At 38.4% G+C, this 18,620-nt stretch overlaps 1 protein-coding gene across 1 annotated transcript in view; it reads left to right on the top strand.

The window, feature by feature from the left end:
- The first annotated feature begins 8,903 nt into the window (after positions 1–8,903).
- The window catches only part of LOC108387295 (serine/threonine-protein kinase greatwall), an 84,609-nt gene continuing 74,892 nt past the window's right edge, over positions 8,904–18,620 (top strand). Inside the window, exon 1 of the mRNA XM_073229129.1 lies at positions 8,904–9,327. Coding sequence (XP_073085230.1) covers positions 9,277–9,327 — 51 coding nt within the window. The 5' untranslated portion in view covers positions 8,904–9,276. The remainder of the gene's footprint in view (positions 9,328–18,620) is intronic.

The raw sequence follows: 18,620 nt of genomic DNA on the forward strand, positions 1-18,620 counted from the left end.
CTTCTTTCTAATCTTGGATCTGACAATTATTTGTATTTTTTGAGCTCTCTGCATAATGTTGTACATATATTATGGGAACTACAAAGAAACAAAAAAGGTGATTTCCTTTGAGAAATTCAGTCTAGTTGGAAAGTATTAATACTTAACAAAGATAGCCTTTGGGATGCTAGAGCATTATTTAGTAACTTTTTCAGTAACTTTAAAAAATAACACAAACTCACCAATGTGAGAGGACTAGCAGAGACGAAAATGTAATAGTGCCCACTCCATTCTCAGGCCTCACAGCTCAAGGCCCACTTCCTCGGGAAATCCTTCCCTCCCGTGGCACTAGACTTAAAGTTCCTTAAGAGCATGGGACAGTGCCTGGTTTTGCTCACTGTTATGTCCCCATGCCTTGCACTGTACCTGCCATACAGATCCTCAACGAATATTTGTTAAGTCGCTCTATTTGGGTTTATCTTGTGTCTTCGTGTCCTTTGTATCCCCTCAGCATTTTCTTTGTGCTCTGCTGTGTTTAGAGTTAGAGATCTTGCCTCTAAGGCAATCCCTTCCTTATTCTGATAAACAGGGACTTTACTTTGCTTCCTTAGGATGTTTCTTCAGGTTATAACTATTTGGATATAGAAGACTTATTCTTTCAATAGAATCATATGTACAGTAGACAAATTTTAAAACTCTTCAACTTCTCTGCAGTGTTCACCACTGCTGACCTCTCCTTCCTTTGAAACCTTTCTATGTTGGTCTAATTGACACCACAGTGGCACTGAGCTCTCCTTAATCTCTCTGGTCAACTTAATATGAAGAACTGTTAACTAGGTATAAATTTGTTAACTAGATTTCTGAAAACAAACAAGGACTCTCAAGTGTCAGAGAAGTAATAAGTGCAGATACCACCCCTAAAGCTGGGAGCAAAGGTAATAAGAGGTTGGAATTGCTAAAATTTACCCACTTCAAGGAGGGGCTGTGTGAAGGTGAAATTCAGACCTTAGAAGGGAAGGGAGTACTGCCCCTCCAGGGTTTGTGTCCCTGAGCTCAGAGGGAAAGCTTCACAGCTCAGACCAAGTGGCCGGTGATGGTGTCTCTGAGGGTGTACAGAAAGGCTGGTTCTGCTGGAGTCATTGAAAAATGAATTCAGCTGCTGTCACGGGAAAGCAGGATGCTGCCTGTGTGGATGGATTTTGCTGAAGTGACACAGGAACTGGAAACCGGCGGGAGGAAGGCCTTTCTTCCTCCATCTTTGCACTGAACTGCTGACACCTCCCATTGGCAGAACCAGCTAGCAGTGCAGAAACGTGGCTTGAAGTCTTTGCCACAGCATCGCAAGGCAAAGTACGGAGGGCTTACCTTAGCAACTGGATCAATCAGAGAGCAAAGGAAGCCAAGTGCTAGGGTATTAATAGTATAAAATTGCATGATTTTACAGCTGTACAAATACTGACATCAGTACTAAATAAAAGCAAGGCTTACATAACAACCAGAAATAGAAAAGATTGAAGGGAGAAGTCATGCATGAAAAAATTAAGGGCAGTTCAGCAAATTTATAACTACACAAATCACAAAAATGGAGTGATGGCACAAATATAAATCTTCCATGAAGTTAGTAGTTACAGATCGCAAAATTAGATTTAAAATTTTATTTATTTTTATTAGTAGATTATTATTTTTAGAGCAGTTTCAGGTTTACAGAAAAGTTGAAAGTGCAGCGGTTCCTGTGTGTACCTGTGCTCCCACAGTTGCCTCATGGTTTTCCCCGATACTGATAATCTTGCATTAGTGTGGTGCATTTGTTTCAGTTGATGAGCCGGTATTAATATCTTCTCATTAATTAAAGTCCATAGTTTACAGTAGGATTCACTCTTTGTGTCGTACAGTTTAGTTTTTGAGCTTCCCTTCACCCCTCTGGTCATTTTTTAATGTCTAATTTGATGGTCTCTGTCCTTTGTTGTTTGAATGTAGGCCTTCCCTTGGGAAGGTTTCTCAGGGCTATTCCTTGGGGTCAGCGCTTTCATTTCCATATAGCTTTCCCAGTAACCTTTTCAGTAAAATGGGAGGTTGAAGTGGAAACTTGAGGTTTTAACCACCACATTCATTGGCTATATCAAATTCAGACTTAGGTCAGGTTTTTTCCACACTCGTCCCCTCTTTTATCTGAGTTTCCTAAATATTTTTAAAGCTGTACCTGACTGTTTGGTCATCCAGATTCAAAATCTTGATAAAACTTTTGACTTCACCAAGATGTAGACACATTGTGTTACCAAGTCCTGTTGGTTTTAGCTTCATTGATGTCTGTCAGACTACTTTCTCCATCTCCCCTGCCGCATTGCAAGTCTGGGTTCCCTTTTTCATTGTTTCCTTGCAGCATGTGCTGCTGCTCACTGAAGTCTTCTGACCTTTGGAGGGAGAGACGTAAGTGAGCTGTGCTGCAATGGACAACTGAGTAACGATCTGGCTTGCTTGTTGTTTCTGGCAGAAAAGAAACTGAGGAAAGACTTACTATGTTAGTGCAAAAAGAGAATGATCAATTATTTCCTCTTGTTGCATGATCGTATTAAATGTTTTCTTAATGTGTGTTCCTTTACAGCATAATGGAAGTTTGGAGTAACAAGTGGTGTGACTTTCAACTCCAGTATCAAATTATTTTTCCAGTATGGCTCTTGGCATTCAGTCCTCAAATGTGTGAACACCTGCTACAATATCATTCCAATTCTGTCTGATATCCTTCAAGAATCTGTCAAAGAGAGAGTGACAAGAATCTTTCTTGCAGCATTCCATGTAAGTGTTCTGTGCATTTTTCTTTTTTTCTTTTCCTTTTATAAAATTTTTATAACATTAAAGTACAATTACTTCAACAACATTATGGTTACTAGACTCCCCTTATTGTCAAGTACCCCCCAAAGAACCCATTACAGTCACTGTCCATCAGTGTAGTAAGACACTGTAGAATCTACTTGTCTTCTCTGTATGTACAGCCTTTCCCATTCCCCCCTGCTACATTATGTGTGCTAATTGAAATGCCCCATTTTCACCCTTATCCCTTCTTTCCCACCCATCTTCCCCAGTCCCTTTCCCATTGTTAACTGTAAGTCCATTCTTGGGTTCTGTGAGTCTGCTGCTGTTTTGTTCCTTCAGTTTTTTCTTTGTTCTGATGCTCCACAGATGAGTGAAATGATTTGATACTTGCCTTTCTCCACCTGGCTTATTTCACTGAGCATAAAGCCCTTTAGCTCCATCCATGTTGTTGCAAATGGTAGGATTTGTTTTCTTCTTATGGCTGAATAATATTCCATTGTGTATATGTACCACATCTTCTTTATCCATTCATCTACTGGTGGACACTTAGGTTGCTTCCATTTCTTGGCTATTGTAAATAGTGCTGCGATAAACATAGGGGAGCATCTGTCTTTTTCAAACTGGGCTGCTGCATTCTTAGGGTAAATTCCTACAAGTGGAATTCCTGGGTCAAGTGGTATTTCTATTTTGAGCTTTTTGAGGAATCTCCATACTGCTTTCCACAATGGTTGAACTAATTTACATTCCCACCAGCAGTGTAGGAGGGTTCCTCTTTCTCTGCAACCTCACCAACATTTATTGTTGTTTGTCTTTTGGATGGTGATGGTCCTGACTGGTGTGAGGTGATATCTCATTGTGGTTTTAATTTGCATTTCTCTGATGACTAGTGATGTGGAGCACCTTTTCGTGTGTCTGTTGGCCATCTGAATTTCTTCTTTGGAGAACTGTCTGTTCAGCTCCTTTGCCCATTTTTTAATTGGATTAATTGCTTTTTGTTTGTTGAGGTGCATGAGCTCTTTATATATTTTGGATGTCAACCCTTTATCGGATCTGTCATTTATGAATATATTCTCCCATACTGTAGGGTACCTTTTTGTTCTATTGATGGTGTCCTTTGTTGTACAGAAGCTTTTCAGTTTGATATAGTCCCACTTGTTCATTTTTGCTTTTGTTTCTCTTGCCCAGGGAGATATGTTCATGAAGAAGTTGCTCATGTTTATGTCCAAGAGATTTTTGCCTATATTTTTTTCTAAGAGTTTTATGGTTTCATGACTTACATTCAGGTCCTTGATCCATTTCTAATTTACTTTTGTATATGGGGTTGGACAATAATGCAGTTTCATTCTCTTACATGTACCTGTCCAGTTTTGCCAACACCAACTGTTGAGGAGGCTGTCATTTTCCCATTGTATATCCATGGCTCCTTTATCATATATTAATTGACCATATATGCTTGCTTTTATATCTGGGCTCTCTAGTCTGTTCCATTGGTGTATGGGTCTGTTCTTCTGCCAGTACCAAACTGTCTTGATTACTGTGGCTTTGTAGTAGAGATTGAAGTTGGTGAGCATAATTCCCCCTGCTTTATTCTTCCTTCTCAGGATTGCTTTGGCTGTTCGGGGTCTTTTGTGGTTCCATATGAATTTTATAATTATTTGCTCTAGTTCATTGAAGAATGCTGTTGGTATATGGATAGGGATTGCATTGAATCTGTAGATTGCTTTAGGCAGGATGGCGATTTTGACAATAATAATTCTTCCTAGCCAACAGTATGGGATGAATTTCCATTTATTAGTGTCCTCTTTAATTTCACTTAAGAGTGTCCCATAGTTTTCAGGGTATAGGTCTTTCACTTTCTTGGTTAGGTTTATTCCTAGGTATTTTATTCTTTTTGATGCTATTGTGAATGGAATTGTTTTCCTGATTTCTCTATCTGCTAGTTCATCGTTAGTGTATAGGAACGCAACAGATTTCTGTGTATTAATTATGTATCCTGCAACCTTGCTGAATTCAGATATTAGATCTAGTAGTTTTGGAGTATATTCTTTTGGGTTTTTTATGTACAATATCATGTCATCTGCAAATAGGGACAGTTTAACTTCTTCCTTGCCAGTCTGGATGCCTTTTATTTCTTTGTGTTGTCTGATTGCTGTGGCTAGGACCTCCAGAACTATGTTGAATAAAAGTTGGGAGAGTGGGAATCCCTGTCTTGTTCCTGGTCTTAAAGGAAAAGCTTTCAGCTTCTCGCTGTTAAGTATAATGTTGGCTCTGGGTTTGCCTTTATTATGTTGAGTTACTTACCCTCTATACCCTGTTTGTTGAGAGTTTTTATCATGAATGGATGTTGAATTTTGTCAAATGATTTTTCAGCATCTATGGAAATGATCATGTGGTTTTTGTCCTTTTTATTGATGTAGTGGATGATGTTGATGGATCTTAGTTTGTTTTTTACAGTATGTGCAAGGCATTTTCACTGTGGAGTGTATTTGAGGGCTTTTTAGAAGGTGGGAAAAATTGCCTGTTCTCCATGTAGTTGTGAAACTATGTAGTCTTGGTGAATATGGAGTAAAATATCACTAATTTCTATTTATGGCATGGGGAGTGCAATGAGGGGAGGATGGAAACCATTTAAATGGATGAAATGTGTGAGTTCCAGAATGCTTGTAAGGAAATGCAGTTTTATGATGTTCAAATAGAGGAAGTCCCTTTTTGTTACAGTGTGTTCCAAGAGACTGACTAGCCGTATATTTCTCAGGCAACTATAATGATCTATAATTACTTCAAAGAGTTAAGTTATCCAATTAGGATATGAGAATTTTAGTGATTGTCTAAGTCAACTTCTTCCATTAAACAGGTGAGGGAGTTAAGGGTAAGAGGGAAGCTGAGCTAAACTCTAAATCCTAGGTCTTTTGGCTGTCAGGAAGTTGTAGCACAAAAATAAAGTATGTTAATTGGTTACCCACAAGCACTGTACAGTTGACCTGTGAACAGTGCAGGGGTTAGGGGTCCCAACTCCCCACACAGTGGAAAATCAGCAGGTAACTTTTGACTGTCTTAAACTTAAAAACTTAAATTCTATCTAGTACCCTTCTGTTGACCTGAAGCCTTTCTGATAACATAAACAGTTGGTTTATGCATATTTTGTATGTTACATGTATTATATTCTGTATTCTCACAACAAAGTAAGCTAGAGGAAAAAAGTACTTTTTCAAATTGTCACAAATCTTCAACAAATTTTCCAATATATTCATTGAAAAAAATCTATGTGTAAGTAGACATGAGCAGTTCAAAACTTTGTTGTTCAAGGGTGAATTGTATTTATCATAATAATTGTCTATAGATCATTTTGTTGTTCATCTTAGGATTTAAATGGGCTTCTGAGGGATGGCTTGGCTTACCTAGTGTCTTTTAATGATAGTGGGCAGTTCTCATATATCACTCACTCTGGGCCATGTGTTGTCCTAAGGTTTTCTTTTTGTTAACTACTTAATGCCTGCCACAGCTGTGCAATGTGGCAGTTAGTGTTGTTATTATTAATAAATTGGTATCATTAGTATTAGTATTGGTTTTCTCAGTTTATAAACGGGGATACTGAGGCAGAGGGGGCATGCTGCTGGCAGGTGGTATATATGCAAATCCAAGTTATTGGCTTCAGAAATTGCTTTTGACCATTCTTTGTTCTTTTGCTGTCTTTAAGTAAACAACAACAAATCAAAAATAAAAAGTACATATTGCAGAAATTTAAATACTGTAGACACCATATTTGCTAAATTAGTCACTAACATATTTCAGATTTTTCTATGCACAGAGATAAATACATAAGTAGATGTGTGATTTTGCTTCATATTTAGGAATAGAGGAGGCATCATATTATAAATACTATTCTATAACTTTTTTATATATAGTGAGTATGTTTTCATTTTTGTATGTGTGGGTCTTCAGTATTCGTTACATCTGTGTTGATGTAAAGTGGTTTATTTAACTAGTATGTTATTGATGGGCATATGGGATGTTTCCAGTGTCTTTTACATATGTTTGCCCACTTTGATGAATATTTCTGTTGGATATAGTTCTGAAGATGGAATGGCAGTGTCAAAGAATAAACTTCATACACTTTTGATATATAAAGTAAGTTGCCTTTCAAAAATGTGCAAATTTATATTCTCATCCACTATATATTATCAGTGTGTTTTTCCATTCTTGAATTTGCATCTGATGTTATCTTTATTGTTAAAAAAGGAAAAAATGAAATCATGTTTTAAATTTGTGTTCTGTTCATAATGAATGAAGCTGAGCATTGTTTAATATTTTTATCAATTGCTCATTCATAGCATCTGTCACCTTTTAAATCTCAAAATTTGATGTGTAGGAACTCTTTTCTAGACGTTTGCAGTTAATCATAATAATAGCAACTGATGATTATTGAGAGGCTATTCTGTGTCAGACACTGTTCTGATTGCTTTAAATGTGTTACGCATTTAATAACCCAGGAACACCATGCAATAGGCATTAGACCACAAGAGGTTAAGAAATTTGCCAAAATAGCTAGGAAGTGGCAGAGTTCAGATTCAGGTGGGATGGCTCGTGCTCTTAACCATCAAGCTAACCTGTCTTTGAGGCTGAGAATAATAACTGTTACAATTTATTGAGTGATTTTCGTGCTTTCTCTTATTTAATCGTCATGATCATCTAGTGGGTTCTATTATTATTTTTATTTTGTAGATGAGGAAACCAAGACTTGGAGATTAATTCCTCAGTTAGTAAGTGATAGGATTGGAATGTCAGTGAGATCTGTCTGGCTCCAAAGCCATCTTCTTAACCCTCTGTCACCTCCTTTTTTTCTTTCCCGGGTACATTTTCCTAGGTACATTAGGAGTGGCATTAGAAGGAGGGAAAACAATGCAAAGGGGAACCATAGGTCATGTGAGAGAGGAATTAATTCAGTTTCCTTTGCTGAAAATACTAGCCACAGGCATTAAATCCTGTGTTTTTCCTAGCTGCCTAACAAGGGTGGAGTGAGTGGTTAAAGGCAGTGAGAAGTGAAGTTCAGTGAAATTTCTGTTTGAAAGTGTGGAAAGTGAAATAAAAGTGTGAATCGCTAGATATGATAAATGCCAGTCAACTGTTCACCAAGTGTTGTTCTGTGCATTAGAATTGCTTTAGATTATCCTTACCTATAAAAAGTAATGTTCTTTTTCATGTAAAAATTGCTCTGTGGTCCTTGAGATGTTTACTTTTAAGAAATAGGTAAATGTGGAACCTCCCCTGCCTCACCATATTGGCTCTGCTGTTTGTTTTTCTAGCAAACTGTATACATGAGTTGTCAATGTAAATTTCAGTCTAGTTCAGATAAATAATCAATTCTTAATTCAGAGTCGGTTGTATTAATAAGATTCTACTCTTTAGTATTTTAGTAGCTAAGTTGAATGTATTTTTTCTTCAGTGTATCATTTTCCACATTCTTATTTATACAGATGGAAACTGCTAGTGGGCAGTCCAGGTCGTACAGGCCTTGAATGTAATGGACTCACCAAGGCCCTGTGAACTAGATGCTCATGTAACTGAAGATGGTTATGGATGGGTTCTTTGCCAGCGGCTTGAACGGACACGCCAAACTATTGGATTCTGGGCACAACTATGGAAAGGAGCAGAGGTCCGGTACACCTTGGGGGAGGGAGAAGGGGACTGAGGGGTATTATGATTAGTATACATAGTGTGGGGGGATCATGGGGAAGACAGTGTAGCACAGAGAAGACAAGTGGTGACTCTGTGGCATCTTACTACACTGATGGACAGTGACTGCAATGGGGCATGGGGGGGACTTGATAGTATGGGTGAATGTTGAAACTAAGTTTTTCATGTGAAACCTTCATAAGACGGTGTACCCTGAATAATAAATACAAAAAAGCCTGTAGGCTTATGATGGGGATTATGTTGAATCTACAGTCGATCTAGGGAGAACCGTCATCCAGTTGAATCTTGGAATCTGTGAACACGCCCACCTCTCTTCATTTATTCAAATGTCTAATTTTTCTCAGTAATTAAAAAAACTTTTTATTAATACAATGTTATAAAGGAGTCACATGAACATTGTGGTCACTACATTTACCCATATTATCAAGTCCCCCCGCTCCCACACACACCCCATTACAATCACTGTCCATCAGAGTAGTGAGATGCTATAGTGTCAGTACTTGGCTTCTCTGTGCTATAGTGTCTTCCCAGTGACCGCTCTACGTTGTGTGGGCTAATCGTAGTGCCCTCTAATTCCGTTCTCCCACCCTCCCTACCCACCCTTCTTCAGCAATGTGTTATGATTGGTTTCAACCACCTTCTTCCTAGCAACAAGATTCCCGCCGTAGAGCGAGCCTCTGGACGTAAAGAACGTGAGGCCGTAAAGCCGTGAGTGTCGTAAGCCAGGTGCGGTGCGGAGAGAAGCGGAGAACGGGTCTCCAACATACCGGCGGCCGCAGGAGGAGCCGACGGATGGCTCCGGGTGTCAGCGCAGAAAGCCGACGAGTCAGCGGTGCAGCAACGGTGAGTAGCGGAGGGGACCGGGGAGCGGCCGAGTCAGGGGGAGCCGGGCAGCCCGGGCGGCCGGAGCAGGGACGGCCAAGTGGAACGGAGCGCTCTCTGCCCGCCTCCGCTGCCTGACCCGCGCCGCGGCCGGTCCGCTCTCCCTGCGCTGTCGAGTCTTTTCCTCGGCCTCTCTCCGGCTGGCCGCTCCTGCCGCCGCCGCCGCATCCCCGGCGCTGGGCGGCCGGCCGGCCAGTTTTCTGGTCTGGGTGGAGCGGCTGTTGCTTTCCGCGCGTTTCCCCACTCTGCTGCCCTTCGGCGTCGCCTCCTCTCATCCCCCTCCGTGTTATCCTCCCTCAGCGCGGAGGCCCTGGGAGTCGGGCAAGTAACTTGTGCCCGGCGCGGACCCTGCAAAGTGCCTGCTGCGCTCCGCCGGTCGCTGTCGCTCGGCCCCGCGGCTTGGGTCGGCCCGGGCTGCGGGTGGCGGCGGGCTGCGGGTCGTCCGTGCGCGCGTGTGCGCGGGTCCCGGCTGTGTGTGAGTTGTGAACTCTAGCTGTTGGTAGAAGACCTTAGAGTATGGCAGCCTGGGAAAAGCTTCATCATCTGTTTTGCAGTACCAACTACGTGTGTACTCGAATTACTAGTAACAGATGCTTGTGACCACTTAATTCCCTCTCCCCTCCCTCTCCCCATCCATATTTAAAATTGAATGTGAATGGAAGATAAACGTGGGAATTAGGTCCATTTCTTATGTTTATTGTTGTATTCTAAGAATATTCTGAGATCTCTATTTTATTCCAATTTTGGTTTTTAGATAAATAATCCAATTTCAATTTTCTTTTTATAAAATGTGATACCATTGTTATTTAGATACCTCAGTTAACTATTCGTGGTCATCAACCCACAATATATCCTAATTTTCCTAATCTAAGATCTTTATATCCATTCAGTCCAACATTCTACTTGAATGTTTGGGTTTTTTGTTAAATGCTCAGAGTGTGAAGCGTTTTTTGATTAAAAAATTCATGGTTCTCTTGGAATCTTACATTTTTAATATGGAAGGTATCCTCAGAGGTTCCTTTTTATCTAAAAACTGATACAGGTAAGCTGTAATTTAGGGTCTTCAAGTTAGAAACTGTGTAAGAGAAAGGATGATACACCATGACCAAGTGGGATTTATCCCAGGGATGCAAGGATGGTACAACATTCGAAAATCCACATCATCCACCACATCAACAAAAAGGACAAAAACCACATGATCATCTCCATAGATGCTGAAAAAGCATTTGACAAAATTTAACATCCATTCATGATAAAAACTCTCAACAAAATGGGCATAGAGGGCAGGTACTTCAACATAATAAAGGCCATATATGATAAACCCACAGCTAACATCATACTGAACAGTGAAAAGCTGAAAGCTTTTCCTCTGAGATCGGGAACTAGACAGGGATGCCCACTCTCCCCACTGTTTTTCAACATAGTACTGGAGGTCCTAGCCATGGTAATTAAACAAAACAAAGAAATACAAGGAATCCAGATTGGTAAAGAAGAAGTCAAACTGTCACTATTTGCAGATGACATGATATTGTGCATAAAAAACCCCAAAGACTCCATTCCAAAACTACTAGAACTAATATCAGAATTCAGCAGAGTTGCAGGATACAAAATTAACACACAGAAATCTGTGGCTTTCCTATACACCAACAATGAACTAATAGAGAAATCAGGAAAACAATTCCATTCACAATAGCATCAAAAGAATAAAAAAGCTAGGAAAAAAACCTAAACAAGGAAGTGAAAGACCTATACCCTGAAAACTATAGACACTCTTAAGAGAAATTAAAGAGGACTCTAACAAATGGAAACTCATCCCATGCTCCTGGCTAGGGAGAATTAATATCGTCAAAATGGCCATCCTGCCCAAAGCAATATACAGATTCGATGCAATCCCTGTCAAACTACCAACAGCATTCCTCAATGAACTGGAACAAATAGTTCAAAAATTCATATGGAACCACCAAAGACCCTGAAGAGCCAAAGCAATCCTGAGAAGGAAGAATAAAGTGAGAGGGGGGAGGGGGATCTCACTCCCCAACTTCAAGCTCTACTACAAAGCCATAGTAATCAAGACAATTTGGTACTGGCACAAGAACAGAGCCACAGACCAGTGGAACAGAATAGAGACTTGAACATTAACCCAAACATATATGGTCAATTAATATACGATAAAGGAGCCATGGACATACAATGGGGAAATGACAGTCTCTTCAACAGATGGTGCTGGCAAAACTGGACAGCTACATGTAAGAGAATGAAACTGGATCACTTTCTAACCCCATACACAAAAGTAAATTCGAAATGGATCAAAGACCTGAATGTAAGTCATGAAACCATAAAACTAGAAAAAAAACATAGGCAAAAATCTCATGGACATAAACATGAGTGACTTCTTCATGAACATATCTCCCTGGGCAAGGGAAACAAAAGCAAAAATGAACAAGTGGGACTATATCAAGATAAAAAGCTTCTGTACAGCAAAGGACACCATCAACAGAACAAAAAGGAATCCTACAGTATGGGAAAATATATTCATAAATGACAGATCCAATAAAGGGCTGACATCCAAAATATATAAAGAGCTCACACACCTCAACAAACAAAAAGCAAATAATCCAATTAAAAATTGGGCAGAGGAGCTGAAAAGACAATTCTCTAAAGAAGAAATTCAGATGGCCAACAGACACATGAAAAGATGCTCCACATCGCTTGTCATCAGAGAAATGCAAATTAAAACTACAATGAGATATCACCTCACACCAGTAAGGATCGCCATCATCGAAAAGACAATCAACAACAAATGTTGGCGAGGTTGTGGAGAAAGGGGAACCCTCCTACACTGCTGGTGAGAATGTAAATTAGTTCAACCATTGTGGAAAGCAGTATGGAGGTTCGTCAAAATGCTCAAAATAAACTTACCATTTGACCCAGGAATTCCACTTCTAGGAATTTACCCTAGGAATGCAACACTCCAGTTTGAAAAAGACAGATGCACCCCTATGTTTATCGCTGCACTATTTACAATAGCCAAGATATGGAAGCAACCTAAATGTCCATCAGTAGATGAATGGATAAATAAGTTGTGGTACATATACACAATGGAATATTACTCTGCCATAAGAAAAAAACAGATCCTACCATTTGCAACAACATGGATGGTGCTAGACAGTATTATGCTCAGTGAAATAAGCCAGGCGGAGAAAGACAAGTACCAAAGGATCTCACTCATATGTGGAGTATAAGAACAAAGGAAAACTGAAGGGACAAAACAGCAGAATCACAGAACCCAAGAATGGACTAACAGTTACCAAAGGGAAAGGGACTGAGGAGGATGGGTGGGAAGGGAGGTACAAGGGCGGGAAAAAAAAGGGGGGGGAAATCATAGGGATAAACAAATAGGATAAAAGTCATATAAAAATAGGTTAAAAGACTAAACAACCAAAATGTAATACATGATCCTTGACTTGATAATCTTCCATTAAAAATGTATTTTAAAAAATTCTAGGGACATTTGATATTATTATTAAGGAAATAAGTGTCTAGTTTTATTAGTAGGATAAATCACTCTATTTAGGACAATGCCCAGAGTCTTAGGTAATGCATAACTTAAGTATTTCAATATCATATAGTTAAGGTCTACAGCTTTCTAACTTTTCCATGTTTAAAAATTTTCACACTAAGTTTTTCGTAAGGTGAGATAACAGAATTCTTTGGTTTACAAGACTTTTTCATTTTGTAGACTACATTTAAAAAAACAACAGAACTGTATTAGTACTATATTTTAACAAACTCTTTTTCAGGAAAGCTCCAAAATACCCTTAAGACTATTGCCATGTGATCCCTACCTGGTTTAAATCATGTTTATATCAATTTCTCTGGTTTTTACCTGAGGATTTTCCCACAAATTTATAAAATGTTCCTTGTGATTGGAAAGAATGCAACCATTGTAGAGTTTTAATCATACTTTCAATGATGTTATTGTATTGATTTAATAAGTGAGCCCTAAATTAGCAAAGATTCATGCCAACATTTTTATACACTGCTGAATATCCTCAGTAGAGATACTGAGCAAAATAAAAATAAGACTTACACAAGAGTGCTCCCTTTAACTCACCAATTCCAAGTGTAGAACTGGAATCTAGAATAATGTATGTATTGTGTATAATAAATGAATAATGCAGAATTTATTCTAAGCAAATAAGCATGTGGGCAATGTCTTGAGATACTAACATGATCATCACAGTGCTAATTTTAATAACAAAAGCTTGGAAACATTTAAAGCTCAATATAAATGGTTAGATAAAAAGCGTAATAACCTCACAGCAGGACATCACAGAGCCATTACAAACCTGCACCCAATTCCAATATGTGGAGTTTTCTTTCATACCAACAAGCAATTCTTTGATACCAGCTGGGTGTCTACAATTCAATTCTGACACTACCTACCTGGAGATAGCATCAGATCACACAAATTACAGGCTCAGATTTACCGGAATGACAGGCTATAGGTTGGAAGTCCCAGTGACCTTGTTGGGTTTGATTAATTTGCTAGAGCAGCTCACAGAACTCAGAGAAAAGTTTTGCTTAGTAGATAACTGGTTTAAAATGATTATAAAATGATGTAATTCAGGAACAACGAGATGGAAGCGATGCAAAGGGCAAAGTACAGGGTAAGGGCGAGGGGGTTCCATGCCCTCTTCTTTGTGCACCACTCTCACCGAATTCCACATATTCACCAACCTGGGAGCTCTCCAAACCCCTTTTTGGGGTTTTAATGGAGGCCTCATTTCATAGATGTGCGTGATTAAATCACTGGACACTGGTGACTGATTCAACTTCCAGCCCCTCTTCCCTCCAGAGGTCAGGGTGGGGTGGGTGGATGAAAATGAAAGTTCCAACCCCCTAATCACATGGCTGCTTCTTTGGGCAACCAGCCTTCATCTTTCCATATGTTCATAAAGTCAGCTCATTAACAAAACAAAAGAAAACTACTGCTTTCATAACTGAAATTCCAAGAAATGGGAACTACCATATATTTATTATAGATCACAGTATCACAGTCATTAAAACCCATATTAAGTAACTGTGAGAAAACATCAGAGAAAGCTAAACTGAGGAATGTTCTACAAAATATCATGTACTCCACACAATTTTTCAAATAAAAGATCAGCTCCCCCACCACCTTGGAAAAAAAAAGGCTGAGGAATTTTCTCAGATTAAAGAAAGCCTAAATGTTATGTGTGAACCTTGATTCCTATGAACCTGGGGTTGGGGGTGGGGCAATTCGCTACAAAGAATATTATTGGGAAAAATGTTGAAATTTCAATGACGGTGGGTTTTAACAGTAGTTTTGGATTCATGTTAAATTTCCTGATTTTAATATGTTATGTTAAAGAGAATATATATGTAAATTAGATAGAGATTTTTCCTTATTCTTGGGAAATACACAATGAGATATTTAGGGATAAAGGAACATGGCATCTACAGTTTACTAACAAGTAGTTTTTTTTAAAAAAAGGGAATGAGCAAATGGGACAAAATGGAGTATGGAGAGTGTTCTTTACTATTCTTACAACTATAAAGTCTGAAATTATAACAAAATTTAAATTGCCCCCCCAAAGGTGGTTATAGAACAGTATGTTCAGAATGAGCACTTATTTGTAAGACAGTAATTCAGAACTAAACTTTAGTCAGTCAAATCTGATAAAAATTAAGTTAGTAATATAGTACAGTATTTTTTGGTAAGTCACAGTCAAGGGAAGATATCTTACCTTTTGGAAGTTTGCCTCCAAGCATGGTAAATTTTTGAGGATTTTTCAAGAATTCAACAACTTCTTGTAATTCTTGTTTAGCTTCCTCCACCTAAAGTTACACAGTTTATTTTTCAAATATTTTCAAATGATTAGATTATCAAGATAGCCTCTTTGAAACATCAATTTAACTGGATATTAATTTGGCTCTTCATTCAGTGAAAGCATACAAAAAAGGGTCCCTTATAAATAAATACACACACACACAGAGGTTTCTCCTGACACTTTTGCCAGTTATGCAAAGTCTCCTTACATATCCAAAAAAATAAATAAATTTGAATTTCTTACATTGTCAATACTTCCTCCAGTTAACTAGGACTGTAACGTTGAAAATTCTAGTTAAATGTGTCAGTGGTATTTAACATAAGCAAATCGAGTCACCTGGAAAGTTTCAAATCCAGGACTTGTTTGGACGAGTAATAAGCTTCAAGGGCAAATTATGTGGACTTACTATGTATTTAAATATTTAAGGATAAGGAGGTCTGTGTTTAAATTGTAACATGAATTTGTGATTATGATATTATATTCATTATAAGGAATTACTACAAAATTATACATGATTTAGTTCCTAACAAATGACAAAGGGCAGTGTGACTAAAATCAAGTTATACTTTACTGAGTATCATTTTGTAAATAGCTGTGTCAAAGTTTATAAGATTTAATCCCAACACTATAAAATCTTGCAAAATTGAGGCACTTTCTCCCTGCAATGTACATAATTACTAATTATACTTTATTATGGGATGAGCTCATCTCTGAGTAAAAGCTGAAGAAGACATGCTGATAGTAAACAGTAGAAGACAGAACAAGGTGGATCATCACCAAATATTCTGTGCTAATATGAGTTAAGTGTTGTAATTGCTATAAAATCTAAATTTACATAGACCAAAGTAATTCAGTAGCATTTACCATGGTAGGTATGCCACAAGGTAGTATCTGTGATCAATGCACCAAGTCTTGAAAGAGTCTGTATGCCAATTTCTTCCTTGTCTAGAATTTCTAGTTATTTATATATAGCTTCTTTAAAAATATTAATAAGCATTTTTGCAACTTCATTCACTGCCTTGATTCCTCAGCCTTATTTTCCTCCATAGATTTTATATAAATTCCTCTACTGGGAATTCTCTTGCCACAGAGGTTTGGGAGAGAAAATAATTTGAGTAGATGATGTTCTATCTGTTTTCCTTTTCTCCTGCAATTTAAGGTTATCCACTACTTTGACCAAGTATTTTGGTATTCTTTTAATACATGGATACCTCTTAAATTTAAACAAATTATTGCAATAATCCAGCTAAATCTTTTCTTAAACAAATTTTACTGAAGCTTAATATTCACACAAAAATGTACAAATCATAAATGTATACACCTCAATGTACTTTCAGAGTGAACTCCAAATATGTTATCAGCACCCAGCTCTAGAAACAGAACATTACCAGAACCTTCCCAGTTCTTTCTAGTTCCTATCTCTTCCCACCTCAAAGATAATCACTGCTCTAACACCACACACAAATAGTTTGGACTGTTTATGAATTTTATATAAATGCAATACATGTAGTATGTATGGCTTCTTTCACCCAATGTGATGTTTGTCAAATCTACCCATGTTGTTATTTACCCTCACTGCATAGGATTTTTATTCTACGGCTGCCACAATACTGTATGTTTATTCTATGTTAGGTGGACATTGGGTTGTTTCTAGTTTTGGCTTAAACAGGGCTGTTGAGAATATTCCTGTGGATGTCTCTAGGTAAGCTCATGTATAAATTAAATCATTTATACTGGGCCTAGGAGTGGACAAGGTTTGCTTTTAGCCATTCATTTTATAAATATTTCAGTTAAGTTTTAATCATTTTATCACAGTAACTTTCAAAAACTCCTCCAAGCCTAACAAAAACCCTGCTTCCCCGTTAAGCTATTTTGTATTTCCTGGAAATATTTCTGTGAAACTTTCTAGAAATCTAACAGAGGTATGAGATTATTTCCTAATCTATGTCCCCACAGTCTGTTCTGTCCATAGCCTTTCTCTTCTCAGTAAATGACAACTTCATTCTTCCAATTGTTCAGGCTAAAACTCTTGTTGTCACTCTTGACACCTGTTTCTTTCTCATGCCCTACATTCTCTTCCGTCAGGAAACCTTGTTGGGTTTACCTTCATAATACGTATTAACAATCTAACCACTTCTCATGAACTCTACTGCTATCCTGTCAGCCTAAGCCACCACGATCTCTTGCCTGGAGTACAGTAACGGCCTATTTTCTACCTTTGTCCCTACTTCAACACAGCAGCCACAGTTCCCATTAAATTTTATGTCAAACCGCATCTTACCTCTGCTCAGAATCCTGCAATGGCTACCACTTGACCAGAGTAAAAGCCAAAGTCTAAAAATGGCTTATAAGACACTGTGAATCAGGTCCTCTATACCTCCCTGATCTCATCTCCCACGACTTCTGCTCACTTGCTGTTCACTCCATCCGTACAGAAGTGGCCTTTTCACTGCTCAGTGAGCAGGCTGAGCACATTAGTTTTGCAGGGCCTTTGCTGTCTCTCCTCCTCTGGTTAGGCATGCTTTTTGCAGACACATGCATGGTTCACCCCATCTTCTTCAATTCTTCACTCAAATGTCACCTTCTCAATCATACACTGAACACCCCATTTCAAGTTGTGACCTTTCTCCCAGAACTCCCAATCCTCTTCACCCTGCTCTGTATTTTTCCCATAACATTTTAACATTTTTGAACATCTCTGTATTCCCATATGTACCACGTTGTCCAATTTCTATTATAATTAAAACATGAGGGCAGAGATTTGTTTTATTTTATCCAGTATGTAAAACAGGGCCTGGCATTTAGTAGACACTATTAATATTTATTAAACAAATGTTTTAGCTAACTGAGGATAAACTGGCATTCATCCGTTCCATTCTTTCAATACAGGTGGGTTAGGTACCAGAGTACAAAAATCAATTAAGAGGAATGGGTGAAGAGAAGCACCATTTACTATGCATCAACTATATGTCAAGCATACATTATCTGTAAGAATCTAAAGTAACTTGTTCAAGCCAATGACTCAAAATTAAATTCTGAAATCTTAAGTCTTTTTTTTTTAAGTCTTTTGACTATGAAGTCCACATTCATTCCATTACACCTGCTGTTTCACAGATTGAAACGAAGCCCTGTCATGAAACAAGACTCATCTTCTGCTACTGTCATTTACCCAGAATATTAAAGTTTCACGTATTTTTGGATGCCGTTTTAGCTACTGCATAATATTCCTTAATGTAAAGGAATATTTATACTCTCATTTTCCTTGACTCACTCTAATCTACTCTACACTACTTCCAGTCACCAAACATGTTTTAGTTTTTCCCCTAACCAAGCACTTCACACTCCAGCAGGATGTCCTGCAATTCAAGTCAGTTCTGACACGATCCCCCTGGAGAGGGT

This window comes from Manis javanica, chromosome 2 (assembly GCF_040802235.1).
Source record: "Manis javanica isolate MJ-LG chromosome 2, MJ_LKY, whole genome shotgun sequence".
Lineage (NCBI taxonomy): Eukaryota > Metazoa > Chordata > Mammalia > Pholidota > Manidae > Manis > Manis javanica.